Here is a 25233-nt window from a genome sequence, read left to right as displayed (position 1 = left end):
GGTGGGGTTCGTCGGGGCTGAGGTGCGTCGCGGAGGTGGGGTTTGTCGGGGCTGAGGTGCATCCCTGAGCCACAGCATTGGAGGGTTGCTTTCTTGCATCTGCACAACCCTCTGCAGGGCAGGCGTTGGTGTCCACATGGCCTGTTAACCCACTGCAGATATTTATCATCATAGAACCTTCTGTGCTTCAAACAAAACGAATATGAGGGAGGGAAAACTTCCTGGATTCTTGGGAGATTTTCTAGGAGAAAAATATAACCCAAAATGTGCATGGGTGTAAGTTTCTCTGGAGAATCATTTCCGAGTGGTGAATCTGCAGTTGTGTGGATGACACATGGCGACCGCCACTCCCCAGGGGGATGGTACCTCAGCATTTGCTGCAGAAGTGCATTGAATGTGGTGTGATGTCCGGGGACCCTGCCATGGAGCCGCCAGGCCTGTTCCTCCCACGCAGGCTCAGAGACTCCCGGGCTCGCCCTGCCCAAAGTCAGCAGGTGGAAATGGCAGAGCAGGATCCAAACCCAGCCCTGGGACCTCGGGTCTGAGCTCGCAGTCACCGCACTGCGCCAACATGAGCGTGGCCTTTGTGACACGGTGTGACTTCAGAGTTCTCAGAGCCACTCTGGGTTAGATGTCTGTGGACTTGCTCAGTGGGTGCATGGCCATCAGCCTCAGAGGGCAGGGCACCTGCCGATTTATGCAGTATGTCCGCTGAGTGGCTCCCAAGTGCCAGGCCCATGCGCTCAGCTGGGGTCAGGGTGAGAAGCAGCACAGACCCCTTTACTCAGGGAGCCGGAGGTCAGATGGCAGAACCAGAGCCAGCAGAGGCCACGGGGCTGTGCCACGTGCTTGTCCACGCCCCACAGGCCAGCGCAGCCCTTTCCCCTCAAGCATTTAAAACGTAATGATGATGTAGAGGAGGTGCAAATGCTGGCCGGTGTCTGCTGATACCAGGAAGCCACTGTTGGTCCTTCGGGGCCGCTGGGCTGTGCGGTGCTCTGGAAGGACCTTCTCTTCCCTGACCCTCGTGCTGATGGGTGGAGAAAGTCTGCGAGGGACTGGCTTTAGTCCCTGGAGTGGCTGTCGGGGCAGGCCCAGCTTGGAAAGGGCGCAGCAGATGGGTCTCCCAGCCTGTGCTTGGCATTTTCAAATCAGAGCTGAGGGAAGGGCGTGCGTGTTTCCCATCTGGTGCTGGGCCCGTGCTCCACCCACACCCTCTCCCACTGCTTGTGTGTTTTGCAGGCCACGGTTCATTTGCTGCGGTCAGAAGGTGTAGAGCTGAATGACCGGGCCATCCCCCCAGAAGACCTGAGCCAGCACCCAGCCGGCTATGTGCCCGAGCCCCCAGAGGCGAATGCCGAGTGGATCACATACAGGTGGGCAGAGGCGACGGTGGCCTTGAGCACTGCCCGGGCCGTGGGTCAGAGGGTGCCCTGCACTCAGCCTGGCGTAGGGAGGGACACCCTTCGCATTCGTAAGGACACAGGCTTCTCGTGTCGGGGAAGTGTCCGTTGTCACGTAAATGACATTGAGACCATGAAGGAGGAAACGGGGTGATGTGGCCTCACTTGTTTTTAGCAAGACCCCGGGCGTCATTTGTTGTTACTACGAGGAAAAGTTCACGAGTGTCTTTTCCACCGTGCTCACTCTCGGCGGTCCCTCTGATGATGCATGAAAGGCAGCTGCTGGGGAGGTGGTCTTCGTGGCAGAAAATAGAAGGAGCAGCTTCTGTATTTGCTCAGAGGAAAAGCTCTGCTCTCCCTCCTATTGTGGGAAAAGCTATCAAGGACTGCCTTGGCCCCGAAAACTCCTTGTGTGTCAATAAGAAAAATTAGTTTGTACAGAACATCTCACAGGATTTGCCGACACGAGGCTCCAAGTTCAGAAACAATCATGAAATTGGAGTGCTTTACCAGCAGTGATGGTTTTTACCATTTTTAATCTAAAATTAAGTATTTTTAACTTTTTTTTAATTGACAAGTAATAATTTAATGTTTCTGGGGTGCATAGTGACGTTTTGATCCATGTAACGTGGTGATCAGATCTGGGTAATTAGCGAATCCGTCATGCTGGACATGCGCTGTTTCTCGCTGTTGGGGACGTTCAGTGTCCCCCTCCCAGCATCCCCGTAAACTGTAGTTGCTTACCATGTGTAGGACACAGGAATTTATCCCTCCGATGCAGCTGCGTCAAGCACACGAACGTGGTAAGCTTGGGTGTCCCAACTATCCATGCAACAGAAGCTGGGCACAGCGCCCCTGTCCTCGCCGGTCACACGAGGCAGAAGGAAAGTCAGCTGTCCCTGCTTGCTGTGCAGGCCTGGAGCCACCCAGCCGAGCCCTTTGGCGGGAAGAGGCGGTCAGGCAGCGGCAACGGTGATGGCGGCGGCAGGCGGCCTTTGTCTTGGCCTCTTGGGATCCCAGCTCCTGCAGCAGCTCTGGGCTCTGTGCCCCGGGCTCCCAGCCCTCACAGCCCCGTCATTTCAGGCAGGGGCTCCGGATGCCTTTCCAGGCATCCCAAGGCCAAGACTGGGCAGGGCTCTGCACTCCTGGTGGGCCTGCTCATAGACAGAGGAGGGTCTGAAAATCAGGGCTCAAGTCGTTTGTAGCCTGTGAGCTGAGAGTGGCTTTGACACTTTTAAATTTGTAAAACAAAATAGAAAAAATATACAGTGAAGACTATATGGAGCTTGCAAAGCCCAAAATGCTGTTTGCCCAGCCTGGTCTAGTGGGACAGACAGACCCTGTCCACGCCCACACTGCTGAGTGAAGGCTGACTGCCCTGCGCTCCGTGTGACGGCTCCCTGGGGAAGGGCAGAGCCTGCATGGAATTCAGGTGGGGAGGAAGAGGAAGATGCTCGCTTGGGCAGGAGGGAGGGCGGCACTTCGCAATGTGGAGCAAGGCCAGGAGGCGCGAGGCAGCTGCAGTGTGGCTGGACATGGCCCCGGGCCAGGGCGCAGTGTGGCTGGACACAGCCCCGGGCCGGGGGCCGGAGGTTTGCAGGTGAGCGGGAGTCCCGTGGCAGATGTGAGCACTCGTGGCCACGGGAACCAGCCAGGGGCTGTTGGAGGTGTCCAGGGAGGATGAGGACAAACTGGAACGAGGGGGCCGCTGGGAATGGGGAGCACCAGGCTGGGCCCCAGTGCTTCAGGTGGAGCACGCAGGCTATGGGGGACTGGGTGGAGGGGTGGGGCAGAGCGTCTCCGCCCCATGCAGCCCCCCCAGGAGCCCCTTTCTGAGCCCCTTTCCGGGCTCCACAGACTTCCGGAAACAAGGGAGTCTCATAGGAAGAGTCTACACTCTCTGGAGAGGGCGGCTGGGGAAAGACTGTTTCGCACTTAGGCAGCCGTCCCCAACCGTGTTAGCCCCAGGGACTGGTTTTGTGGGAGACAGTTTTTCCATGGACTGGCTGGGTAGGGGCTGGTCCTGGGGTGAAGCTGTTTCCACCTCAGATCATCAGGCATTAGTTGATTCTCACAAGGAGCGCGCAGCCTAGATCCTCAGAAAGCGCAGATTGCAATGAGGTTGGCCCTCCTGTGAGACTGGAATGCCGCTGCTGTTGGGACGGGAGGCGGGGCCCAGGTGGGAGTGCCAGTGGCAGGAGCGGCGGCTGTGAATGCAGATGGAATTTGGTCGCCCGCTCACCCGCCCCCACCCACTTCCTGCCTGCAGCCTGGCTCCTGACAGGCCCTGCAGCCGTCCTGGTCCTGGCCCCGGGGCTTGACGGTGCTCATTTTGCAGAACCTGGGTGGAGAGTCTGTCCCAGTATGCCATGAATAACTGGCTGCGCTCCGCGGAGATCGGACAGGAGATCCAGGAGGCGTGGATCGTACAGAACGCCGTGGTCTACGTCCTGAACCACAACCACCACCTGATCCTGGCCGGGCGGCAGAAGGAGCTGGTGGACGCCCTGGACCACCTGCTGAGCATCGTCAAGGCCACGGGCCACAGTGGGTGTGTGTGGGCGGTGCTGCGGTCACGCAAGGAGGGGCTTCTTCCCTCAGGAGACCCTGGAACAAAGGCAGGCAGCTGCACTCCGTGGCCCTCTGCGTCCCAGCAGAGGAGGGTCGTGGGCACCCGTGCATCTCAGGCCTCCTACTGCGACCTGAAGACTCTGTGCATGGGATTGGGGTGTGGCCTGCGGGGGCCAAGATTCCCTCTGACAAGCGTGTCTCCCAGGGACCCCGTGATGCTGGTGACGCTCTGCAACACCTTGGCGCGAGGCCTGATCATCAGCTGGATTCCAGTCCAGGCTGCTGAGAAGTCCAGGAAATTCATGCGACCAAACGCGTTTCACAGCCCACTGGACGCAGGAGCCACCTCCGAGATCAAAACAGCGGTGGAGGTAGCACCTCCATGGTGCCGAGGGTAGGGGGGGGGGGCAGAGAGAAAGGTGAACAGAGAGAGGAGAGGAGAGAGAAGAGAGGAGAAGCGAGAGGAGAGAGAGGAAAAGAGAGAGGAGAAAAGAGAGAGAGGAGAGAGGAGAAGAGAGAGAGAAGAAGAGACAGGAGAAAGGAGGGGGGGAGAGAGAGAGAGAAAGAGGTGTGTGTGTGAGGGGGCAGGAGTGGAGGGAGAGAGCGGGGAGGCAGCCAACCCCACTGAGACAGAGCCCTGCAGACCTGAGGCTGGAGGCTGGGGCTGAGCTTCTGAAGGCTCCTGGAAAGGTCCTGGGAGAGCAAACTGCCCCAGTGGAGGTGACAGACGTAAGAACAATTTAGGAAGTAAAATGTCAGGGGCTCCAGTTGCTGGGAAATAGAGCCAGGGCTGGAGAGAAGAAAGCAAGACCTGTGGGTGGGTGTGGGCCTCCCCTCGGGGCGGGCTCCAGGCTGAGAGGGGAGGAAATAGAACCAGAAATGGCAGATTGGAACAGCGAGAAACAGGGACCGCATCACCCACAAATGCAGCCGTCCCAGTAAAATGCAGCAGACCCAGTAAAATGCAGCAGACCCAGTGTGCGGGACGATCCTGGTGGCCCAGGCGGATCATTTATCCCATGGAATTTGGATTTTGTTGTAATCCAAAAGGAAGGGAAAAGAAAGTGTTCTCGTTGATGGATGTTGCCGAAGTGTGTGTGGAGACATTGCCCGTTTCTCACTCAGAAGAGCCTCAGAGAACCTGGGAGAAAGCCGGTTTCCTAAAGAGTCAGGGGAGTCTGTGGGAACCTCATGGAGCCTGCGTGTGGAGCCTGCGGTGGGGCCGGGGCAGGGAGGCCCTGAGTGTCCCCGCAGGGGCACAGGGAGGGAGCTGTCCCCACCCTTGAAGGAAGACTTTGTGCGAAAGCTCATCCCGCATGACCCTTTCTGGGCCATGGATAAAACCGTGGGCCAGAGAGTCTGGAGCCTGCGGCACGGCGCTCACGGCGCTCACGGTCAGCACTGACGGTCAGCTGTGCTAGGCCAGAGCCAGAGAGGGCCCTGGTGCTACCAGCTCCCAGTGGGGACGGCTGGCCCTGGGCAGTCAGTGTGACCCGGCCAGGACGGCCAGCAGCACCGGCTGTGGCATCAGGTGCAGGTCGTTCTTCTGAGAAGGGACGAGAGGCCGGCTCCAGGGACCTGCAGGGATCAGGCTGGAGGCTGCGGAGGGGAGGGCACCGTGGGCAGCTCGGGCAGCTGTGAGTGCAGCTGAGCCTGTTGTGGGCCCCAGGAGGTAGCTGGGGGTGCAGAGCAGCTTCCCTCTTGGATGTGATGACGGCTGGATCCAGATGCTGAGGGGAAGTGGCCTGGCAATCTGGGAGCACGGAGTGAATGGCAGAGTGTGAGGAAGCCGGCTTGGGCAGTGCCTGGACTGGGAGCCTGGTGGTGAAGAGGGGAGTCAGTGCTCCCCAAACACATTCCGATGGAGTGTCTGTGTGGAACTTGACCGGTGTTGGGAAGTTTATCCAGAAGCAAGGATGGAGGGGGAGGGAGGGGAAGGACGCTGCCCACTAGGTGTCTGTGCTACTGAGATGTTTTACAAGGAGCAGGTGTTCCCAAGACAGCTCAGGAGTGAGAGGGCCGGGGTGCACCGGAGACCGGGTGGCAGCTGCCTCCCCGTGGGTGCGGGGCGCCTGGGGGTGGGGCTTCGTCTGCTGGGTTTGTGGTGCAGCCCTGGGGGGCCTGAGGTCTCATGTGTTTCACGGGCTGGATCAGGAGCTGGGTCCATCCATCTTTTAATGGTTTGGATCTTGGCTCAAGGTCCCCTGTTTAGAATTCAGGTTTCATGACCAAGAACACGTCCATCCTAGGTCTGCGAGTTTGCCCTGAGCCTGACCAATGGGAGTGCGCCCGAGGAGACGGTGCCCACCAGCACCCGGCAGCAGCTCATCGCCACCTGGGTCAAGGCCAAGCAGCTGCTGCAGCAGCAGATTGGGCCGCGGCTGGGCACCGAGGAGCAGGTGGGCGCCCCTGCCCGCATCTGGCCTCCGACCGAGGCCCTGTGGACATAGACATCCAAGACAGCTGGGGGTGGTGGGGCCCCCAGGACCACTTGGCTCCAGATGGAGGCACCAGGGATGGCCTGGGCACTCCCTTTTCTCATTGAGCTCACCGCCGCTGACTGACCTGGAGTGCGGCGCGGGGCCGCCTCTGCCCACCCGTCCACGGGGTCTGTGAGCTGCTGGGCCTGGGGGATGCTGCCCTCTCCCGAGAAGGAGTGGGCCCAGGGCCGGCCCCATGAGCTCCTGGAAGGCCTGATGGAGGAGGGGCCTTGGAACCTGGCCAGGAGCCAGGGCCGAGTGGGGCCCAGGGAGATGGGGAGGTTCCAGGCGTCAACCTGCCTGCCCCAGGCAGCCACCGTGTCAGGGCCACTGGTCCTTCCCTCCTCGCGGATCCCCCAGCCAGCAGACAAGGCTGCCGCACACATGGGGCCGCACAGCCCTGGGGCTCCTTGTTGTATGAGAAGTGACCTGCAGATAACAGTTAGAAACACAGCCTAAGGTCTAAACACTCCCAATTTCGTGGTCTGATTGTTGCCATAAAACTGATACCTCGCGGTGTTCGATTCACACATGTTCCAGACCCCCCCGCACCCTCGGGCCGATGCACTCAGGGCATCCTTCCCACCAGGGCACCAGCGAGGATGTCAGCTCGGTGACCAGAGTCCTCGTTGCCTTGGAAATGTACTCATGCAATGGGCTGGGCCTCATGGACTTCACTGTCCCCTCCCTGGCCCAGGTAGGTATCCCCAGGGGTCTCAGGAGGCCAGGGGCCCAGAGGCGAGGACGCCGAGGGTCTGAGGGTGTTGCCCAAGGTGGCTGGAACTCAAGCCTCATCGTGCGTGCTCACCCCCACTCTGTCCCGCTCTCCTCCACCTCCCAGCAGAGCTGCACCCCCTCTACGCACTTCCTTCAGCTTTATGTTCAGAGAGTCCCCGTCTCCTGGTGTGAGGCAAACGCTGTCTGAGCGGACCCTCCGTGTCCCGCCCCACCCTGAGCCGCACAGGGGCAGCCAGGGGCTGTACATGCCAGTCCCGTGTCCAGGACTCCCTGTGGGGTGTGGGAGGTACAAAAACATCAGGGGCCCTCACAGGCATGGACGTGGTAGCTCAACTTTTGTGGTCTGTGGTGCAGTGGCCCTTCACAGGCCACGCCTCCGTTTCGAATCACATGTGCTGCGTGGTCCGTGGGGCTGCAGGCCGCTGGAAGGTCGTTGTTGCTAACACGGTGCCCCTTCTCTTGCCACCCACTGGAAGTTGGTGAAAATGGCTTCCGAGTGCAACTGGTCGGACCCCCTGGTGGAGCTGCAGACCCTGACGCGGCTGACCCACTTCGCCTATGCGGCACGTGACCATGAGACCACCATGGCCTGTGCTCACAGGGCTGTGGAAATGGGCATCAAGTACCTGAAGATATTTGGGCCGTAAGTAAGCTCTCACGACTGGACGAATTCCCCCAAAATGGGCAGGGAGCGCGGGCCTGGGCTGCAATCACAGATCAGGGTGCATGTGAGTGCCCCACCAGGTCCCCAGGCCCAGTCCAGAAAGCTTCCTGTGGGCCTCAGCCATGTGCACAGGCAGCCTCCTCCTGCCAGCCCTGGGCCCTCATGGACACGGCAGCAGTGGCCCATGGAAAGCTGGTCAGGAAGGATTCTGAAGTCACGTGGGCCTCCCAGGAGGGGGTGTGGCCTGCTGGCCGCGTGTGCCTCGTTGGCACAGAAAGGGGGGCCTCAGCCTTCAGAGGCTGGGACTAAGGGCCACAGATGGGGGCTCCCACCCCAGGTGGTTCCTGCTCACAGTTCCGGAGGCTGGAGGTCCCGTTGAGGTGTGGCAGAGTCGGCGTCTGCTGAGGGCCCCTTCCCGGCTCCCAGATGGTGCCTCCTGCTGTGTCCTCGCATGCGGGAAGGGGCAGGGGCTCTCTGGGTCCCTTTCATAAGGGACTAACCCTGTTGGTGAGGGCTCCATCCCCATGATCCAGCCCCCCTCAGAGGCCTACCCCAAGACATCACTGTCGGGGTGAGGATCTCCCAGCAACGGAGTTCTGAGGGGACACGGACATTCAGCAGGTAGAAAGCTGCCATTTCTAATGACATACAGCTTTGAAATAATTTTGAATAGACAGATATGCACGCTAATTAAATTTGAAAATAAGGGTAATTTCAATGAAAGAAAATGGCCTGTGCATATATAAATTCTCAGATATTATCTGAATAAATTTTCCACTCTTGGAAAGGTAGATTTAGCTTCAAGTTGTTTTAGTCTCCAGGAGGCTACCAGCCCCTCCTCTTATTTAATTCTGAGTTTTGGGGGCCAGTCTAGTGGGAATTATTATTATTATTATTATTTTAACCCCCCGGGGGGTAGTTGGGAGTGAGACTATAGGCCCTATAGGCCATAAAGAATAGGACTGCATTGGACCAAAATAAATGGGAAAATCGTGGTTTGAAAAGAAGCTTTTGGGAAGTGATGAGTCATTTTGCACCAGGTAATAGTGGAAAATCGTGTGACCTCCAGCAAACACATGAATGGTTATTTCCTGGAGCCGGAAGCACTTCGGGGTCGTGGTAATTCCCAGTGTTTTCTGTGTCCTAGTTTTACCCTTTCTAAACACTGTCCTTTTTGAAAGTTTGAATATATCCACATCCTGTTGAAACCTTGACATTAAAAATTTAGACTCTTGTCGTTACCTTAAGTTCTTTGTGCTACTCTTAACCTCCCAAAAAGCAGTCTCTGAGTGACACAGACGATGTCTTGGGCATTTTCTCTCTCAGCCGTGGAGAGCTGTGGAAGGGAGAATCGCTGCTTTTCTCAGGCAAATCGGTTTCTTGGTGTCTTTTGGTTCTCACTCCTCGCCTGCTCCTGATGCTCTGACCCCTTTGATAGATCAGAGTGCTCTAGAATAATGGGTGGTCTTGGGTGGTGGGTACATGGGGACAGGGACAGTTAAATTGGGAGCCTTTTTTACAACCTTGATGAGTTTTTTCCCCCCAAGTTTCCCTTTCCACTGAAATGCCACACCAATGCTTGTCGAATTCATGAGGTGGCCAGACCAATGTGTTGTTTTTCTTTGTTATTTTTTTTTAAAGCTTCCTTCGAGAGAATAAATGGTAATGGAGAGAACTACTTAACAAAGTCCTGGTTTCTCTTGCAACACAGTAGCTAAACTTGCCTGCTTTTATGTGCGGTTTAGTCGGGATCAGCTTGGTAGACAGTACTAGCAGAAGAGCAACACCTAAGACAGTACTAGCAGAAGAGCAACACCTTGATCTTGGTTTGCAAGCCCGTCTCCCGTCAGTCCTAGGTTAGGCCCTGTTCAGCCATGCAGGGGTGTGGGTTTATGCGTGCTGCAGCAGTGGGCATAGTGAATATAATTTACCCAGCTGGCAAAGGTGTGTATCAAGTGAGTTTAAATAATTGGTGTGGATTGGCCAGTAGCTAAGAAGTGGGCTTTTAAAGAGTGTTGAAGATTGAAAGGTTGTCTTTTTTTTTTTTCAGAAAGGAAAAGCCATTGATTATAGATAATGAGAAGCTAGGGTTTGTCCTCTTCACGTCTGCTCTCCTTCCAAATAGTCATATCCAAAACCATTTTTCCCTCTCCCCTAGCTGATCCCCCCTATTAAAATAGAAATGGGGATTGATTAATGTCCCGCTCCTGAATACATGTAAAATTTGTACAAACATATCTTCTATGAAAATGATTTGTAATCTGTAGACTTATTACCTGGGAGATGTCTTGATGTAAAATCCCATCCTTTGGGTTGTGGGTTTTTTGTTTTCTCCAAATAAATCTGATCTTAAAAAAAAAAAAAAAGGAAAAAAAGAAAATGGCCCCTGACTCGGGTCCCTCACTGGTCCTCCAGAGTCGGCCGTCCCGCCAGGCCCTGTTGGCAGCATAGCCAGAAACAGAACATTCTCATTCTTTAATTTTCACAGATCTCACTTTTAGTGGCTTATCGTGTTCCATCCAATTGAGCGATTATTATCGTCCCTAATCTTCTCCCCGTTTTTGAATACGAGGCCGTTTCCATCTGTTGTAATGTTTCTGCGGTAAAGGCTGTTTCCCTGGAGGTTCATTTTGGCCAATTTCCTGGGTCTAATAATCCTGGAAGATGAAACCGCTGACCCAAAGGCTGTAAAGATGTTTTCTGTGGCCAAATGGCCAGTGTGGGCCGCACCTGCCAGAGCCAAGGAGCCCCCCAGGCCCACGCCCTGTCTTCCCACGGCCTTGCCCACCAGGATGGCTCCAGGGCCTGTGTTGGCCACACCCGTGGGGATGCGAGGCCAACGTAGGAACGTGCCAAGATGCCTTTCACGCTGGCAACTTCCACATGTTCAGGGTCTCCTGGGTGCTCAGAGGCACAAGCAGGCCAGTGCTCAAGACTGGGCACCATGTACCAGGCCCCCATTCACTATTCTCAGTGCCCAGGACAGGTCATCACGTGCCAGGCCCCTCGTTCACTCTTCTCAGTGCCCAGGACGGGGCATCACACGCCAGGCCCCCCATTCACTCTTCTCAGTTGGCAGGCACTACTGTTCCCAGGCTCTAGAGCAGGAAATGGGCAGGCAGAGGCCAAGTTGCTCCTGAGGCCACCCAGCTGGGGTGAGTGGCAGAGCTGGGACTGAACCCAGGCGATGGGCTGTAAGTACCACCTTGGCAGGGGTGAGGCTGAGAGTGCTCAGGAGGCTGTGAGCCCTGCCAGGAACCATGCATCTGGGACCCTGCCCTGCTGGCCTGGCGCTGCCATGCGGTGCCCCATGTTCACCAGGGGAGCTGGAGGGAGAGCGTGGCAGCAAAGGGCTGGAGCAGAGTTGGGGTGGAGCCCAGTCCCGCTGTTTTCTGCCAACATTGAGGGGCTTTTCATTGCGAATGATCTTTCTTCCAAACCCATATGGACAGGATTCCGTGCCAGGCCCCCCTCTTTGGCATCCCTCTGTCGGAAGCTAGAGGTTACGTTTTCCCTGCAGTCTGTAATACAAATCAGTTTGCTTCCAAAAGAAAAACTCGGCTGCTTTGATGTCCCTCCCTGGCCTTCCTGTGCAGGTGGGGCCGGGGGTGCGTCCCCAGCCCTGCAGCTCAGGCATAAGCAGGAGACGCCTGCCACCCACTCTGGCCCCTCGGGCCCTGGATGTACTGAGGCTGAAAATACATCTGCCTGGCTCTGGACATGCTGAGACACCAGGCTGGGATCAGAGGTGTCTCTGGAAGTCTCTGACTGACACCAGGCCGAGATCAGAGGAGCAGGAAATAGAACTGCCCCAGCCTTCTCAGCAGCCACCACTTGAAGCAGAAAGAAAATAGAACGTTCCAAGTGGAGGTAGTTTTCAGCCTCGAATTCGAGCTCACCCAAACTGTCAGTCACATATCAGGTGAAAATAAGCCATTTTAGACAAAAGGACCCAGAGAGTATACTTCCCATACACCATTTTTAGAAAGTTTCTTGAGGATATGATCCAGAAAAACAAGGAAGTAAACCAAAAAAAAAAAAAAAAAAAGATATGTGGGATGCTAGAAATAACAGATTCAACCCAAGAAAAGTAGTCAAGAGCTGTCCCCAGATGGACGCTGTGCAGAGAGAGCTGCCTGACCGCGTCGGGCGGCTCAGGAGGACCCTGGGGAGGGCGGGGAAACAGAGCCCCTCACATGACGGGCGACAGTTCAGTGGGGCACACCAATGCGAGAGCCTGGGAAACCAAGTCATTTACAGTCAGACTCTCCAGTGAGAAACATGGTGCTCATGATATTCCACTTTTAGGATTAACTTGTTGACAAAGAAGGAAGCATTTTGACGAAAGGATTGATTTTGGCAATACAAAAGTGAAGGAAAAGCGCAGGTAACATCGGCTGGTAGAGCAGGAAGGACGAGCTAAGGGAAGTGTGGGTGTTGTGGTCCTCGCCGGGAAGGTGAGTCACCGGGGTCACGGTGGGGACCGGAAGATGAGAGGCTGGCATGACATTGTAGGTGCCAAAGTGATAGGTGGGGATTAAGTGTCATGCGGTCACTGGCCACACAGGTCAGTTGGAAGGGGCTACAGGGGGTCTGAGTGAGCCGAACTTGATTCATCCTCGTAAGCAGCCTGTAGGTCGAGGCTGCAGCAAGCCTTGATTGTGCCACTGCACTCCAGCCTGGGTGACACAGCGAGACTCTGTCTCCAAACAGTACAGAACAAACATTATTTCTAAGAGAAATAAACTACAAAGACAGCGTCATAGAGGTGGTGGTGCGCAGTGCTGCTGCATAGAGCCTCCTCATAACTGAGTTAGCATTACTTCCCCAAGTGTTGAGGGCACAGTGGCACACAACAGGAGGATGTTGGGGCTGGGTGCCCTGGCCCTGCCACTGCTGTGTAAATTAACTTAAAAATCAATTTTTTTGTTAAATTAGCTAAAGCTGTAAATTTATACATATGGTAACAGGGAAAAGGAGAGGTCATGTGAGACTGAAAAAATTGGATTTCCATGTGAGGACTTTGGAAAGTCCTTTGTGGACCGTTGCTATCCTCTAGTGGCAGTTGGTGTCATTGCGCCCAGCAGGAGCCCCTCTGCCCTGGGTGCAGGCAGCCTGGGTGCAGGAGACGGGAGAGGCCCCGCAGGCTGCTGCTCAGCAGGAGATGATGTGGTCGCCTCGCTCGTCCCTGTCAGAGCCACAGGCCCTTCCCCAGTCCAGCAGGACCCACGCCCACATGCCGCAGACGACCAGCCTTTGTAAGAGATACTTTAAAAAGTTTACACGTATTTCAGTTCTTCATCCTAATTTCTTTCCATTTTGAAAAGTATGTGTAGAAACCCTAGCATGGAATTTGTCGGAAAAGTGTAGCTGTTATGATAGCATTTTACAGTAATGGCAGAGTGGCTTTCCATTCTTGGTGAAAAGTAGAACAGTTACTAATCAGTTCATAGTCTCAACTGTGAATGTGTGGTTACCAAATCAGTTTCACACTTATGCTATTAATGTCAAGGAATTTATATTAATAAGAAATTTCATGTAGATTCTTAAAATACACACAAAATGCGTAAAGAACAATAGTCTAAGAGTGTCATTTGGACCTTCCAACTCAGCTCAACATTTTTATTTAACGTTATCACCAACAGTGATTTTATATATATTTATATATTATATATTATGTATATTTATATTTAATGTTATTAATATAAATTTAAAAGTCACCTAGTTCTGGCCTTGAAAGCATCGTCGGTATCATACTCCTGTGCTGTGAAAAAGAAAAACTGTAAAACTTGAAAATATACACATGAGACCGTTGTTTTTAGCTGTTGGACAGCAGGCAGTACAAGGCAGCCATTCTTGCTAGAAGGAAACTTCAGAAGTGGGCTCTGCATTCTGCGTCAGGGAGCTTCCCACGCGGCAGCCTGGGGCGTGGGCCTCGGATGGAAGAGTCGTGGGGAGAAACCGGCCAGGGCCTGGGGCTGCAGCAACTGAGGTGTCTAGGACGTGACGTGGGCAGGTGGGGCAGGGCCCTCGTTCTGTGGAGCCACCCATGAGTCTGTGGCCTGCCTGGTGGTAAACGATGTGTGTGCAGGACTAGATTCCAGGCCTGGCAGGAAACAGGTATGGAGGGGTCTGTAAGCTGACGAGATGCCAGAGGCCATCCTGTGCTAAGAGAAGTTGGAGTTATGACCAGCTCACATCGGGGGGTACCTCACTGAACTCCAGGCTTTCAGAAAGACACAGCTTAGCAGTGGGGTGAGTGCAGACTTGCCCCAACAAAGCCTAAACCGCGTCGCAGTAGGATGAAGCTGAGCCACCAGTAATTAACTGCCTGTCAGAACTAAACCCAACACTCTTTAAAGGAAGTTGACACAATCCACACTTTCAGCAGCAGAGCCCTCACAATGTCCAGCACAAAGTAGGAAATTACTAGATGTGCACAAAAGCGAGAAAATGTGACTCATAACCAGGAGGAGAAAAACAGCCAACGGACCCAGCTGTGGTGTATGTGGCCATGAGCAGACAAGGAGCCGGAAATAGCTGCTGTCAATATAATTGCAGATTTTCAATGGAAATAACTAGTGTACAGACAGGAATTTCAATAAAGAATGGAACCTATAATAAAATAACTGAATGGAATTCCTAGAAATGAAAAACAAAGTGTCTGAAATGGACATGCCATTGGAAGAGCGTATCATCAGGCTGGACACTGAAGAATGATCAGTACCTTCGAATCCAGGCCAGCAGACTCTGAAAACCAAAGCACAAGGAGAAAAACGGAGAAACTAAATGAACACAGCTTTCCGTCTGCGACCAGTGGGGCCATAGAGCTTTCACTCTGTGACCAGGGGTGCCATAGCAGGGGGTCTAACCTGAGTGGAACTGGAGTCTCAGGAAGACAGAGGCAGCAGGGGGAGGCCGAAATATACACATTTGAAAACATAATGGCTGAAAATTTTACAAGTTGAATTAAAAATATCAACCTGGAGATCCAAGACTTTCAAGGAACCCCAAGCGGGATAAATGCAAAGAAAACCACAGCTGGCTCCATCTGGGGGAATTGCAGTCACTTTGCTGAAGACCAAAGAGCGGGAGAAGATCCTGGAAAGACGTTAGCGTGGGGGTGGATTTGTGCATACAGGAAAACCAGGGCAAGAATTGCTGCTGGCTTCTCATCAGAAACAATGCAAACCAGAATACAAAGGGTGACGGTTTTTAAGTGTTGAAAAAGAAAACCTGTCAATCTAGAATTTTATATCCACCAGCAATAGTCCTCACAAATGAAGACAGAATCAAGACATTTTAAGATTAATAAAAGCTAAGAGGATCCATTCCCAGCCAATCCTTAGAAGAGGACATGCTAGAGGAGATGAAAAACACCAAAAATGGTAAATTTGGGGGTGAACATGAAAGACTTTTTTCCCTTTCAGTTCTTAAATTCGTCAAGAAACACTTGACCTTTTAAAGCAAAAATAAGATCCTATTGTGGGATTTTTCATAAATATAGAGGCAAGATGCAGGGCAGTGGAAACACGTGGGACGGGCTGAGAGGCAGCGATTCCGAGGGCCCTCCTGCCGCACGTGACGTGGAGGAGGACTCGGGTGAGGTAGACACGGGTGGTGAAGGATGCATACTGCAATCCCCAGAGCAAGTGCTAAGAAATGGAATAAAGCAAAGAGATATAATGAAAAATCTAATAGAGGATATGAATCGGGATACTAAAAATAGTTCATGCAAAAAAAGGAAGGAAAGGAACAAAGAACATGTAAGTGAAAAGGAAAACAGGGAGCAAATGGTGGATTTGACCCTGGCCATAACAGTCATTCCATTAAATGTAAATTAACCAACACTGCAGTTAAAATGCAGTTTATCTCACAGAACATAGGAGCAAGACCCAATGATCACCTATGTGCAGGAGACCCTCTTCAAATGTAAAGACACAGATTAAAGGTAAAAAGGCGGGAGAGAGGCACTGTGCAAACGCCAACCATGAGAAAGCTGGTGTGGCAGTTAAACGGCCCAGGCACACTGTCCGAGGGAGACCTTCCTCATCATAAAGGATTAAATCTTCAAGAAGACATAAAAATGCTAAATGTGTGTTCACCTGATAGCAGAGCTTGAAAATACAGGAAGTGAAACATGGATCCATCTACAGTTCTAGCTGTAGATTTTAACATTCCTCTTTCAGCAGCTGACAGAGCAAAGTAGAGGGGAAGTCACTGAGGCTACAGACGGAAGGAGCAGACCTCACTCACTGGCGTTTATGGAACACTCAACAACTGCATAACACAGATCAAAATGTTTAGGACGGCAGTACCCAGGAAACGGAACCCTCCTTCCTGCCCTGTCTAGGTCGCCGTGTCCGCCTTAGAAGGTGGTTTCAGCTTCACACCACCGGCTTGCTTTGGGCACTACAGGTCCATGCAGGCCAACAGGCAGCGCCTTCCTCTTTTGACTCCTTTGGGACAGAGGGGCAGAAACAGCTGTCTGCTCCTGCAAGCAGGTCCCTGGCTCTGGGACCCTGGTCCATGAAGGGAGTATACCCGTGAACCAGCATCTTTCTCAGAGAATAAATCCGGTGCCTCCTCTGAGCTGAGCTGCAAGGGTGTGCTCCCCGTCCATGGCGGGAATCCTGCCTTAGTGTGTGTGGTGTTGCAGCCCCAGCCACGGCAGCACTGGAGCAGCGAATGTCCAGGGATGAGGAGCCATGGAACTGATGCTGCTGTTGACGCCCAGGACTGTGCGTCCAGCCAAGCTCTGGGTGCAGAATGGACCTTCTGAGGCCAGACTTCCATGTGGGCCTGGGCAGCAGGCCCCGTAGAGGGGAGAGGCCCCAAAAAGGGCTGGTTCTGTGGATCTGTTGCTGCACAAGCCCCTCTAAAGATTGGTCATTAAAAAAACAGTTAATGATTCTGCCCCATGGTTCTGGGGACTGACTGGACACAGCCAGTTAGTTTTGAGTTGGGGTCTCTCATAAGGTTACTGTGAGAGTCAGCTGGGGCGACAGTCTTGAGGGTCCACTGGCTGGATGTCCCCACAGCCCACTCCCACCCTTGCCACGTGGCTGCCAGCTCCGTGGTTGAGAGCATTCCCAGGGCAGCTGTCTCTAGCGCCCAGGCCACACGTGGGCACTCCAGGCCTCAGAAGACCAGGGCCTTGCATCCCTGCAGTCTGGCGACTCCCTGAGGCTGGCTTAGATTTGGGGAGGGTGGAGCCCTGTGCACATGTGCTCATGGACCAGGAGGTGCCCGTCTTAGAATACCACCTGTGCAGTCCACAGGTCAGTGACCGTGACCCAGGGAGGGAGGACCCAAGGTGGGCCACAGTGGTCTCCCTCCTCACTGGCCCTGTGTCCTGCAGTGAGGAGTCCCGGCTGGTGGCAGAGATGCTGTGCACGGCCACGGGCATCCAGGGCAGGAGCATCATGGAGAACCTGAAGGGCCGGAAGCAGCTGCGGCTGGTGGCAGCCAAGGCCTTCACGGAGAGCGCCAGGTGCATGGCTCTGAACGGGCTGGGGTGGTGCTGTGGGGGCTCTGTCCCTCCCCTGCTGTGCCAGACCCCTGTGCTCACCAAGGCTGTGGTCTGTTCTGTGGGCCCAAGGGAGGGCTCCTGCCAGCGAGGGCTCCTGCCAGCGAGAGCGAGGTGGACAGTGTGGCCAGTTCAGGGCACAGTCTTCAAGGAGGTGCGGTGGCCCCTCTTGCCCTTGTACCTGCCTGGGCTTCTACAGCCTGACCTTGGCGGGGGTCTGACCCTGCGCTGCCCAGAAAGGCCCGCTGGAGAGGATGCAGCAGGGACGCCTGAGCAAGCCACATGCCCGGAAGGGAGCAAGCGCATGGATGGGCCCTGGGCGCCCGACCTTCCTGTCCCTCCTGGTCCAGCAGCTCCAGGTGGGCCCAGGTGGAGCCGCCGTGTCATGACCTGCCCTCTTTCAGGTTTGGAGGCATCGCGGGCAGCAGCACCCTGGTAATGCTGGCCGCACGGCACTACTGGAACGCCTGGCTCCCGCTCCTGTCCTCAGCCGTCTACAGGAAGAAGGCCAAGGGTGCCCTGAAGAGGATCATCGGCATCATCAACAAGACAGAGGCCAGAAAGCAGGTGCGCCAGCCCTGGAGGGGTCTCCTGACTCCCACTGAGGCCTCTAGTGGGTCTTCCAGAAAGGACTGGAGAGGCTCCCAAAGACCCCACAGGCCTCCCAGAGGGTGCACCAGCACCAGCCGAGGAGGGGAGGGGGTTAAGGGGGGTCCCCAAGTGCCAAGACTGCGGGGCCCCCTGCTGGACTCAGTGCTCAGCCCTGACCTCCCCTAGCAGCATACATGCACCGAGGGGCTCTCAGAACTGGAGACACACAGCAGTGAGTAGAGAGCGAGGCCAGCACAGTCCCTTCCTTAAGCGGCTTGGATTCTAGGCAGGGAGGACAGGCCCCACCTGCTGTGAGAGACGGTGGCCCTGAAGAACGGCAAGCAGAGGGCAGGGCAGGGGGCAGGGGCTGAGCCACAGGTGCCTCTGGAGGCTTAAGGCAGAGTAGGGTGGTAGGGAGCGGAGCCCCCAAGGCCCAGGGGATGGGGCAACCCAGGGAGGACGGTTGCAGGAGAGGGGCCATGTGGATCCAAGAGTGTACCTCCTTCTAGGGTTGTTGGAGGGAGGCTGGGCATGGGTCCTGCAGTGGTCCTGCAGGCCTCTCCCCAAGAGCGGGAGCCTGGCCAGCTTCTCCCTGGGCACAGACTGGCAGGACAAGCCTCGGCCTTGTGGACTGGGCTTCCTGAGTAGGCTCTGGAGTTGGTGAAGGCTTTGTGCTCCTGGCTCACAGGTCTGTGGACACAGCTCCCTGCTGGGAGATGGGGAGGCAACCCCGCTTCCTGGGAAGAGGCTGAGACTCTCGGGTTAGGGTCAGTCTTTAGACCAGGGCTGAGCCAGTCCAGCCCACTCTGAGCTCTCTTCTGGCCTCAGCTGTAACCGGGAATCAGGAGTCAGCCACAGAGAACCCACAAAACGGAGCCCTTCTAAGAAGAGCAGAGCTGCATAACCCAAAGCTCCAGTGGGAGGAGGAGGACAGGGGAGTGGGGCACAAGACAGCAGGCACAGGCAGTGGGCGCCGCCACAGAAGCCACTGCGCAGATCCTCAGGTGCATGCCCAAGGCAGCTTCTTGGCCTGACTTTGAAAAGGCTGTATTGGGGCCCCTGGGCTGTCCAGCCCACCCCAGCCTCTCCCTATGCTGGCCTCCTCCGGGGGAGTGCCTCCTCATCCAGTGCGGTCTAGGCAAAGGGACCCTCCTGGACTGGCTCCCCCAGGAAGCCTGGGTCTGAGCTCTGCAGAACTGCCTCTGGAGCCAGACTGGAGAGTACAGAGGCAAGCCAAGGCTGCTCCACCTGGCCTGCCAACCTGCCAACCTGCCAACCCACATGTGGCCATCCTGTGGGCAAGATGCAGCTTCCTGGCCCCAGGGCTTAGCCTCCCACTGGCGCTGCCCAGCACATTTTCTGGCTGCCCAGGAAGACCAGAGTAGATTTTTACTACTTGTGACCAAGAATCCTGGCTGACCCAGATATGTGGTTCCTACAAACCTGCAGTGTCTTGCAGGGCCCTGTGAAGCGAGGGCCTGCAGATGGTGAGGGCCATAACAGACGGAGATTCATGGCCAGAGAGCCTCAGGACGGAGCCTGGATGTTAATCCCTTAGCAGATACCTGATTTGCAAGTATTTTCTCCCATTCTCTGGGTTAACTTCACTCATTTGATCATGCCATTTGATGCACAAATGTTCCTAATTTTTAAGAGGTCCAATTTATCTATTTTTTTCTTTTGTTGCCTGTATCTTTGGTGTCATATCCCTGGTCATTGCTACATCCAATACCATGAGGATTTTCTCCATTATTTTCTTCTGAGAATTTTGTACCTTTAGCTCTTAAGTTTAGATCTTTGTTTGAGTTAATTTTTGCATATGGTATTAGATAAATGTTCAACATCATTCTTTTGCATGTGGATATCCAGTTTTTCCAGCACCACTTGAAGAGACTGTGCTTTCCCTAGTGAATGGTCTTGGCACTGTTGCTGAAAATAGTTTGACCAGAAATGCAAGCGTTTATTTTGGGGCTCTCTATTCTATTTCACTGGCCTATATGGTATTATTTTGCCAATACTATGCTGTTTGAGTCACTGTAGCTTTGTAATATGTTTCCAAGTTGGGAAGCATGGGTCCTCTAACTTTGTTGTTTTTCAAGATTGTTTTAGCTCTTTGGGACCCCTTGCAATTCCATATGAATTTGAGGATCAGTTTTTTAATTCCATATGAATGTGAGGATCATTTTTTAAAATTATATATTTTTAAAAAAGACTATTGGAACCCATAGAGATTGTGTTGAATACTGCTTTGGGTAGCATTGACATTTTAACAATGTTAAGGCTTCCTATCCATGAACATGGGCTATCTTTTCATTTATTTAGATCTTTAATTTATTTCAGCAACCTTTTATAGTTTTTAGCATACAAGTCTTTCACCTCTTTAGTTAGATTTATTACTAAGTAATTTTTTAAGGTGCTGTTATAAACAGGAATGCTTTCTGTCTTAGCTTGGGCTGCCATAACAAAATACCATAGACTGGATGGCTTAATTTATTTCTCAAAGTCTGGACCTGGAAGTCTGAGATCGGGGAGCCAGCGTGGCTGGGTTCTGGTGAGGAACATCTTGCTGGCCATCAGTGCCTGGCTGCCTTCTCACCGTGTCTTCATGTGGCACACACAGAGCCTGGCTGCCTTCTCACCGTGTCTCATGGCACACAGAGCCTGGCTGCCTTCTCACCATGCCTTCATGTGGCACACAGAAGGAGAGAGCAAGCTCTCTGGTGTCTTTTCTTAAAGTGTACTAACTTTATCATGAGGACCCCACTCTCGTGACCTTATCTAACCTCGGTTACCTCCCAGAGGCCCTGTCTCCAAATACCACCACAGTAGGGGTTAGAGTCTCGGGATATGAATTTTGGGGGCACACAACTCAGTCTGTAGAACTTTCTTCCTAATTTCCTTTTTGGAGTTTTCATTCCTGATGAATAAAACACAGCTGATTGTTGTGTGTTGATCTTGTGCCCTGCAACTTTTCTGAATTCATTAATTGACTCTAATAGCTTTCTTGTGGATTTGTAAGAATTTTCTCTGCCTAGGATCATGTCATGTGTGAATAGAGATAGTTTCACCTCTTCTTTTCCGATGTAGCACACACAGTCTGGCTGCCTTCTCACCATGTTCTTTCTTGTTGTCCAGTAGCTCTGGTCTGAGCCTCTAGTGGAGTAGCAGCAGTGGAAGCAGTGACCTTGTCTTGTTCCTGGTCTTAGTGAGAGAGCTTCAGCCTCACCATTGCATGTGACGTGAGCTGTTGGTTTTTCCATAAGGACCCTTCATCATGTTGAGGAATTTTCTATGTCTAGTTTTCTGAGAGTTTTTTGTCCTAAAATAGTGTTGGGTCTTGCCAGATGCCTTTTCTCCATCCGTTGAGCTGGTCACGTGGTTTTTCTCCTTTGCTCTGTTAATGCTGAATACTGTGCATCACGCTGACAGATCTGCCCACTGTGAGCTGCCCTTGCACTCCTCACAAATCCCACTTGGTCATTATGAGTCATCTTTCTAATATGCTGTTGGATTTTGTTTGCTAATCTTTTGGGGAGGATTTTTGCACCTATATTCATAAGGGATATTGGTCTGTAACTTTCTTTTCTGGTGATGTGTTTATCTGGATTTGATAGCAGAGTAATGCTGGCCTCATAGAGTGAACCCAGGAGTGTTTCTTTGTCTTTACATTTTTGAAGAGTTAATAAGGATTGTTGCTAATGCTTCTTTAAATGTTTGATGGGAGTCACTGATGAAGCCATCTAGTCCAGGATTTTTCTTTATTAAGAGGCTTTTGATTACTAATTTAATCTCTTATTATAAGTCTGTTGAGATTTTCTGTTTCTTCCTGAGTCAGTCTGGGTGTGTTTGGAGGGATTTGTTCATTTTTCTAGATTATCTAATTTGTTGGTGTGCAAATATTCATAGGATTTTCTTATAATCCTTTTTATCTCCCTGAGGTCGGTAGTAATGTCTCCACTTGCATTACTTATTTTAGTTATTTGACTAGTCTTCCTTTTTTTTTTTTGTCAGTTAGCTAAAGGCTTGCCAATTTTGTTGATCTTTTTAAAGAACCAACTTTTAAACAATAGATTTTCTTTATTGTTTTTCTGTTATCTTTTTTTTGTCTGTGCTGTGATCTCTATTATTTCCTTCCTTCTGCTAGTGTTTTAGTTCCTTGTGATGTAAAGTTGGATTATTGATTTGAGATCCTTCTTTAATACAGCATTTACAGCGGTGAATTCCCTCTGAGATTGGCTCTCACTGCCTCCCTGAAGTTTTTTCTAATGTGCTTTTCATCACATTGATTTGGAGCCGTAAAACCAACTTAGATGTTTCATGTCATTGAAAAAGCTCTTAATTACGTTAGGGGAGCAGTTGCAGACTTTTGTGACTTAGCATTTCAGAAATTTTGCTGCAACATCTGTAATTAGATAGAGCCAAATGGTTAGCAGCAGACGTGTTCAAGTGACATACCACCAAAGTACAGTACCAGCGGCAAACCCACAGGGGCTGCAGCAACCTCAAAGTGTGTTACCAGCGGCAAATCCGCAGCGGGCTGCAGCAACCTCAGTTCTTGCCTCCTCAGAAGAAAGACTTCCACTGAGGAGCGTAAAGCAGAAGGAGAGACAGAGGCAAGTCTCAGAGCAGGAGTGAGTTTATTAGAGAGCTTCAGAACAGGAAGGAAAGGAAGGAAAGTACACTGGGAAGAGGCCGAGCGGAGACCTGAGAGATCACGTGCATGGCTCACCTTTGACTTGGGGTCTCACACTGTTGTGGGACTTCTGCTCAGTTCAGCTAAAGACGGGGTCCTTGTCACACTGCCACAAAAGTTGAGGCTTGTAGACAATTTGAAGGGTGAGAAAGGCAGGGTTTTATTGGGTAGAAAGGAAGAAAAGGGGAAACAGAGACTCTTAGTGAAGCGAGAGAGTGTTTCCTGCCAGTGCACTTCTCACCTCACCGAATGAATCCCAGGTTCACCCAGGAGGAGGAGAGGCCAGGCTCCTCCTGGCTGCAAATGGCGTGAGCCTCTGTGGCTCCACCCCAGTGCGCATTCCTCCCAGTGAGCAGGCCGGTCGGAGATTCTTTGGGGGCCCCTTCCCACCTGGCTGTCTCAATACATTGGCCGGCTTCCAGGGTCTTGCATGATTTCTCCCCAGATGCTTCCCGTGCGGTGGGCTGTCTGCATGTACGGTGGCTGCCTGCACGTGGGAGGGCCGCATGCCCAGTGTATTTACTTCCCGTGCGGTGGGCTGTCTGCATGTACCGTGGCTGCCCGCACGTGGGAGGGCCGCACGCCCAGTGTATTTACTGGAGTTTTGCATGTGCTCACTTGAGGTGGTCCCTTACCAGTCGCGTGTTCCTAGAGGGAGGTCATAGACCAGGGAACGCCGCCATTTCACCTCTCTGTGTGCGTGCTTGAGCCCGCTCCTCCAACTCCTGAGATCTCATCGGGAAGCTGCTCATCACCAGTTTCAGGTTTTTTCTGTCTCTTGGGAGACGGCCTTTCCCTGGTGCTGGCTGAGACTAATTATTATTTTACAGAGACAGTTAACAGCTGCCTGACCGTCACCTGATGGTTGCCTGAAGTTCCTGGTGCGGGGTGGGGGGGCCTCTCCTGCCCTGCTCATGTTTGACTAGCTACCTACTATAACGAAACGAAAAGCAAAATGATGTCTACCTAAAAGGAAGAAGCTGAGGCAAAATTGGTATAAGTAGAGAGTTTGCCTGGGCCAAGCTTGAAGGTTGTCATCTGGAAGCATCAATTCAAGCAGCCCTGAACATGCATTCCAATTAGAGGCAGTTCCAAGTGGGTTTTTAAAGGGAAATAAGAGGCAGTTCCTGAGTTGTTTGCCAAGAATTTACATTAAAATAACTTAAGCTATTAATTGGCTGTATATTGTTAAGCTTTAGAATGTGGGCGATAGTGGTCGGTACAACATTGTCAGGTTAATTTACAGCTGCTTATGGCAATAACAAGCAGTTTAAGGAGACTCGGAGCGGGAGTTTCTTAGCTCGTGGTGAAAGACTGTCTTGCAACTTTCAAATATACGTGTCATTTACTTGTGTTACTTTAGGAGAAAGGGAAGACGCTGCTTCTGCACCAGTGGCCCACGGCTGACTTCCAAGGCGGTGGGACGACCGAAGGATATTTTCTTCCAGGTTTGTAGCACAACAGACAGACGCATGGGCTCCAGGTACAAGGAAAGGGAAGGACTTGAGCCCAATTTTAAACATGTGGTGCTTTTAAATTCCCATGCCCTGACATGAAGCCACCTGGCAATACCTCCAGGTAATGTCTGTTCAGCATTTGACGCATGATTGGCACCTGAGTGCTCTTCAGGAATGAGCTCATGAAATTCCTTTTCAACATACAAAGAAGCCAGAGCCGGGACCTTCCCACTGTCCATGAAAAAAGTCAAACTCTGTGAACTATCTGAAGGGATTGGTGCTGAGCCACATGTGAGGAGCTCAGCGGGTGACACAGCCCCAGGAGGTCCTGAGAACATGGGCCCACGGTCTTTGGTTTACAGCTTGATTTCGTACATTTTAGGGGAACAGGAGTTACAGGCAGAGACATCAAAATACATGTCTGGTGCACAATGGTTTGGTCCAGCAGGTGGGACAACTCGGAGGGGAGGCTTCCAGGTCACTGGCAGATTCAAAGATTTTCTGATTGACAATTTGTTGAAAGAGGTATTATCTAAAGACCTGGAATCGATAGAAAGGAATGTCCAGGTTTAGATGAGGAGTTGTGGAGACCAAGGTTTTTATCTTGCAGATGAAGCCTCCAGGCTTCCAAGCTCTTATCAGACAAAAAGGCACCAGACTCTTGGTTAATTCTCCCCTGGCTCAGGGAACAGCCCTGGAGAGGGAAAAGGAGATTCTCAACAGGATGTAGTTTTTCTGCGCAAGAGACAGGTGCGCGGGCCCCACTTCAAAGTATGCTGAAGAAAGATATTTTGGTATAAAATACCTGGATCTCTTTCAGGCCTGCGATCTGTCGTGTGATGCTTTGGTAGAGTCAGACTGGAATTTGGTATCTTACTGCTACAGAGCATCCACTGCGTCAGCCCTCAGAGCTCTGTTTTCATGTGGACGCTGGTCCATTGTGCCTGGCTCCAAAGGCAGAGGGGATGTGATGAGACCTGTCCACCCTTGCCCCCTACCACCCCCGACCCCACCAAACTAGTTTTTCAGGTACAATTTGGAAGGCCCTGGGCCGAGAGGAGGGTCCATTCAGTCGGCTGGGGGGCTTACAATGTTATTTTTGGTTTC

The 25233-nt window shown here is 52.7% G+C and overlaps 1 protein-coding gene across 1 annotated transcript in view; it reads left to right on the top strand.

The window, feature by feature from the left end:
• The window catches only part of CFAP46 (cilia and flagella associated protein 46), a 147014-nt gene that overhangs the window by 22725 nt on the left and 99056 nt on the right, over positions 1-25233 (top strand). The window contains exons 17-25 of the mRNA XM_011941989.1: positions 1243-1376; positions 3742-3954; positions 4180-4345; positions 6224-6373; positions 7044-7151; positions 7669-7835; positions 17218-17349; positions 17790-17952; positions 24033-24117. Of these exons, the coding sequence (XP_011797379.1) occupies positions 1243-1376; positions 3742-3954; positions 4180-4345; positions 6224-6373; positions 7044-7151; positions 7669-7835; positions 17218-17349; positions 17790-17952; positions 24033-24117 (1318 nt within the window). The remainder of the gene's footprint in view (positions 1-1242; positions 1377-3741; positions 3955-4179; positions 4346-6223; positions 6374-7043; positions 7152-7668; positions 7836-17217; positions 17350-17789; positions 17953-24032; positions 24118-25233) is intronic.

Source organism: Colobus angolensis, unplaced genomic scaffold, assembly GCF_000951035.1.
Source record: "Colobus angolensis palliatus isolate OR3802 unplaced genomic scaffold, Cang.pa_1.0 Scaffold204, whole genome shotgun sequence".
Taxonomy (NCBI): Eukaryota; Metazoa; Chordata; class Mammalia; order Primates; family Cercopithecidae; genus Colobus; species Colobus angolensis.
Note: the sequence above shows the minus strand (reverse complement) of the source record. Positions and strands in the feature narration are given on the sequence as shown.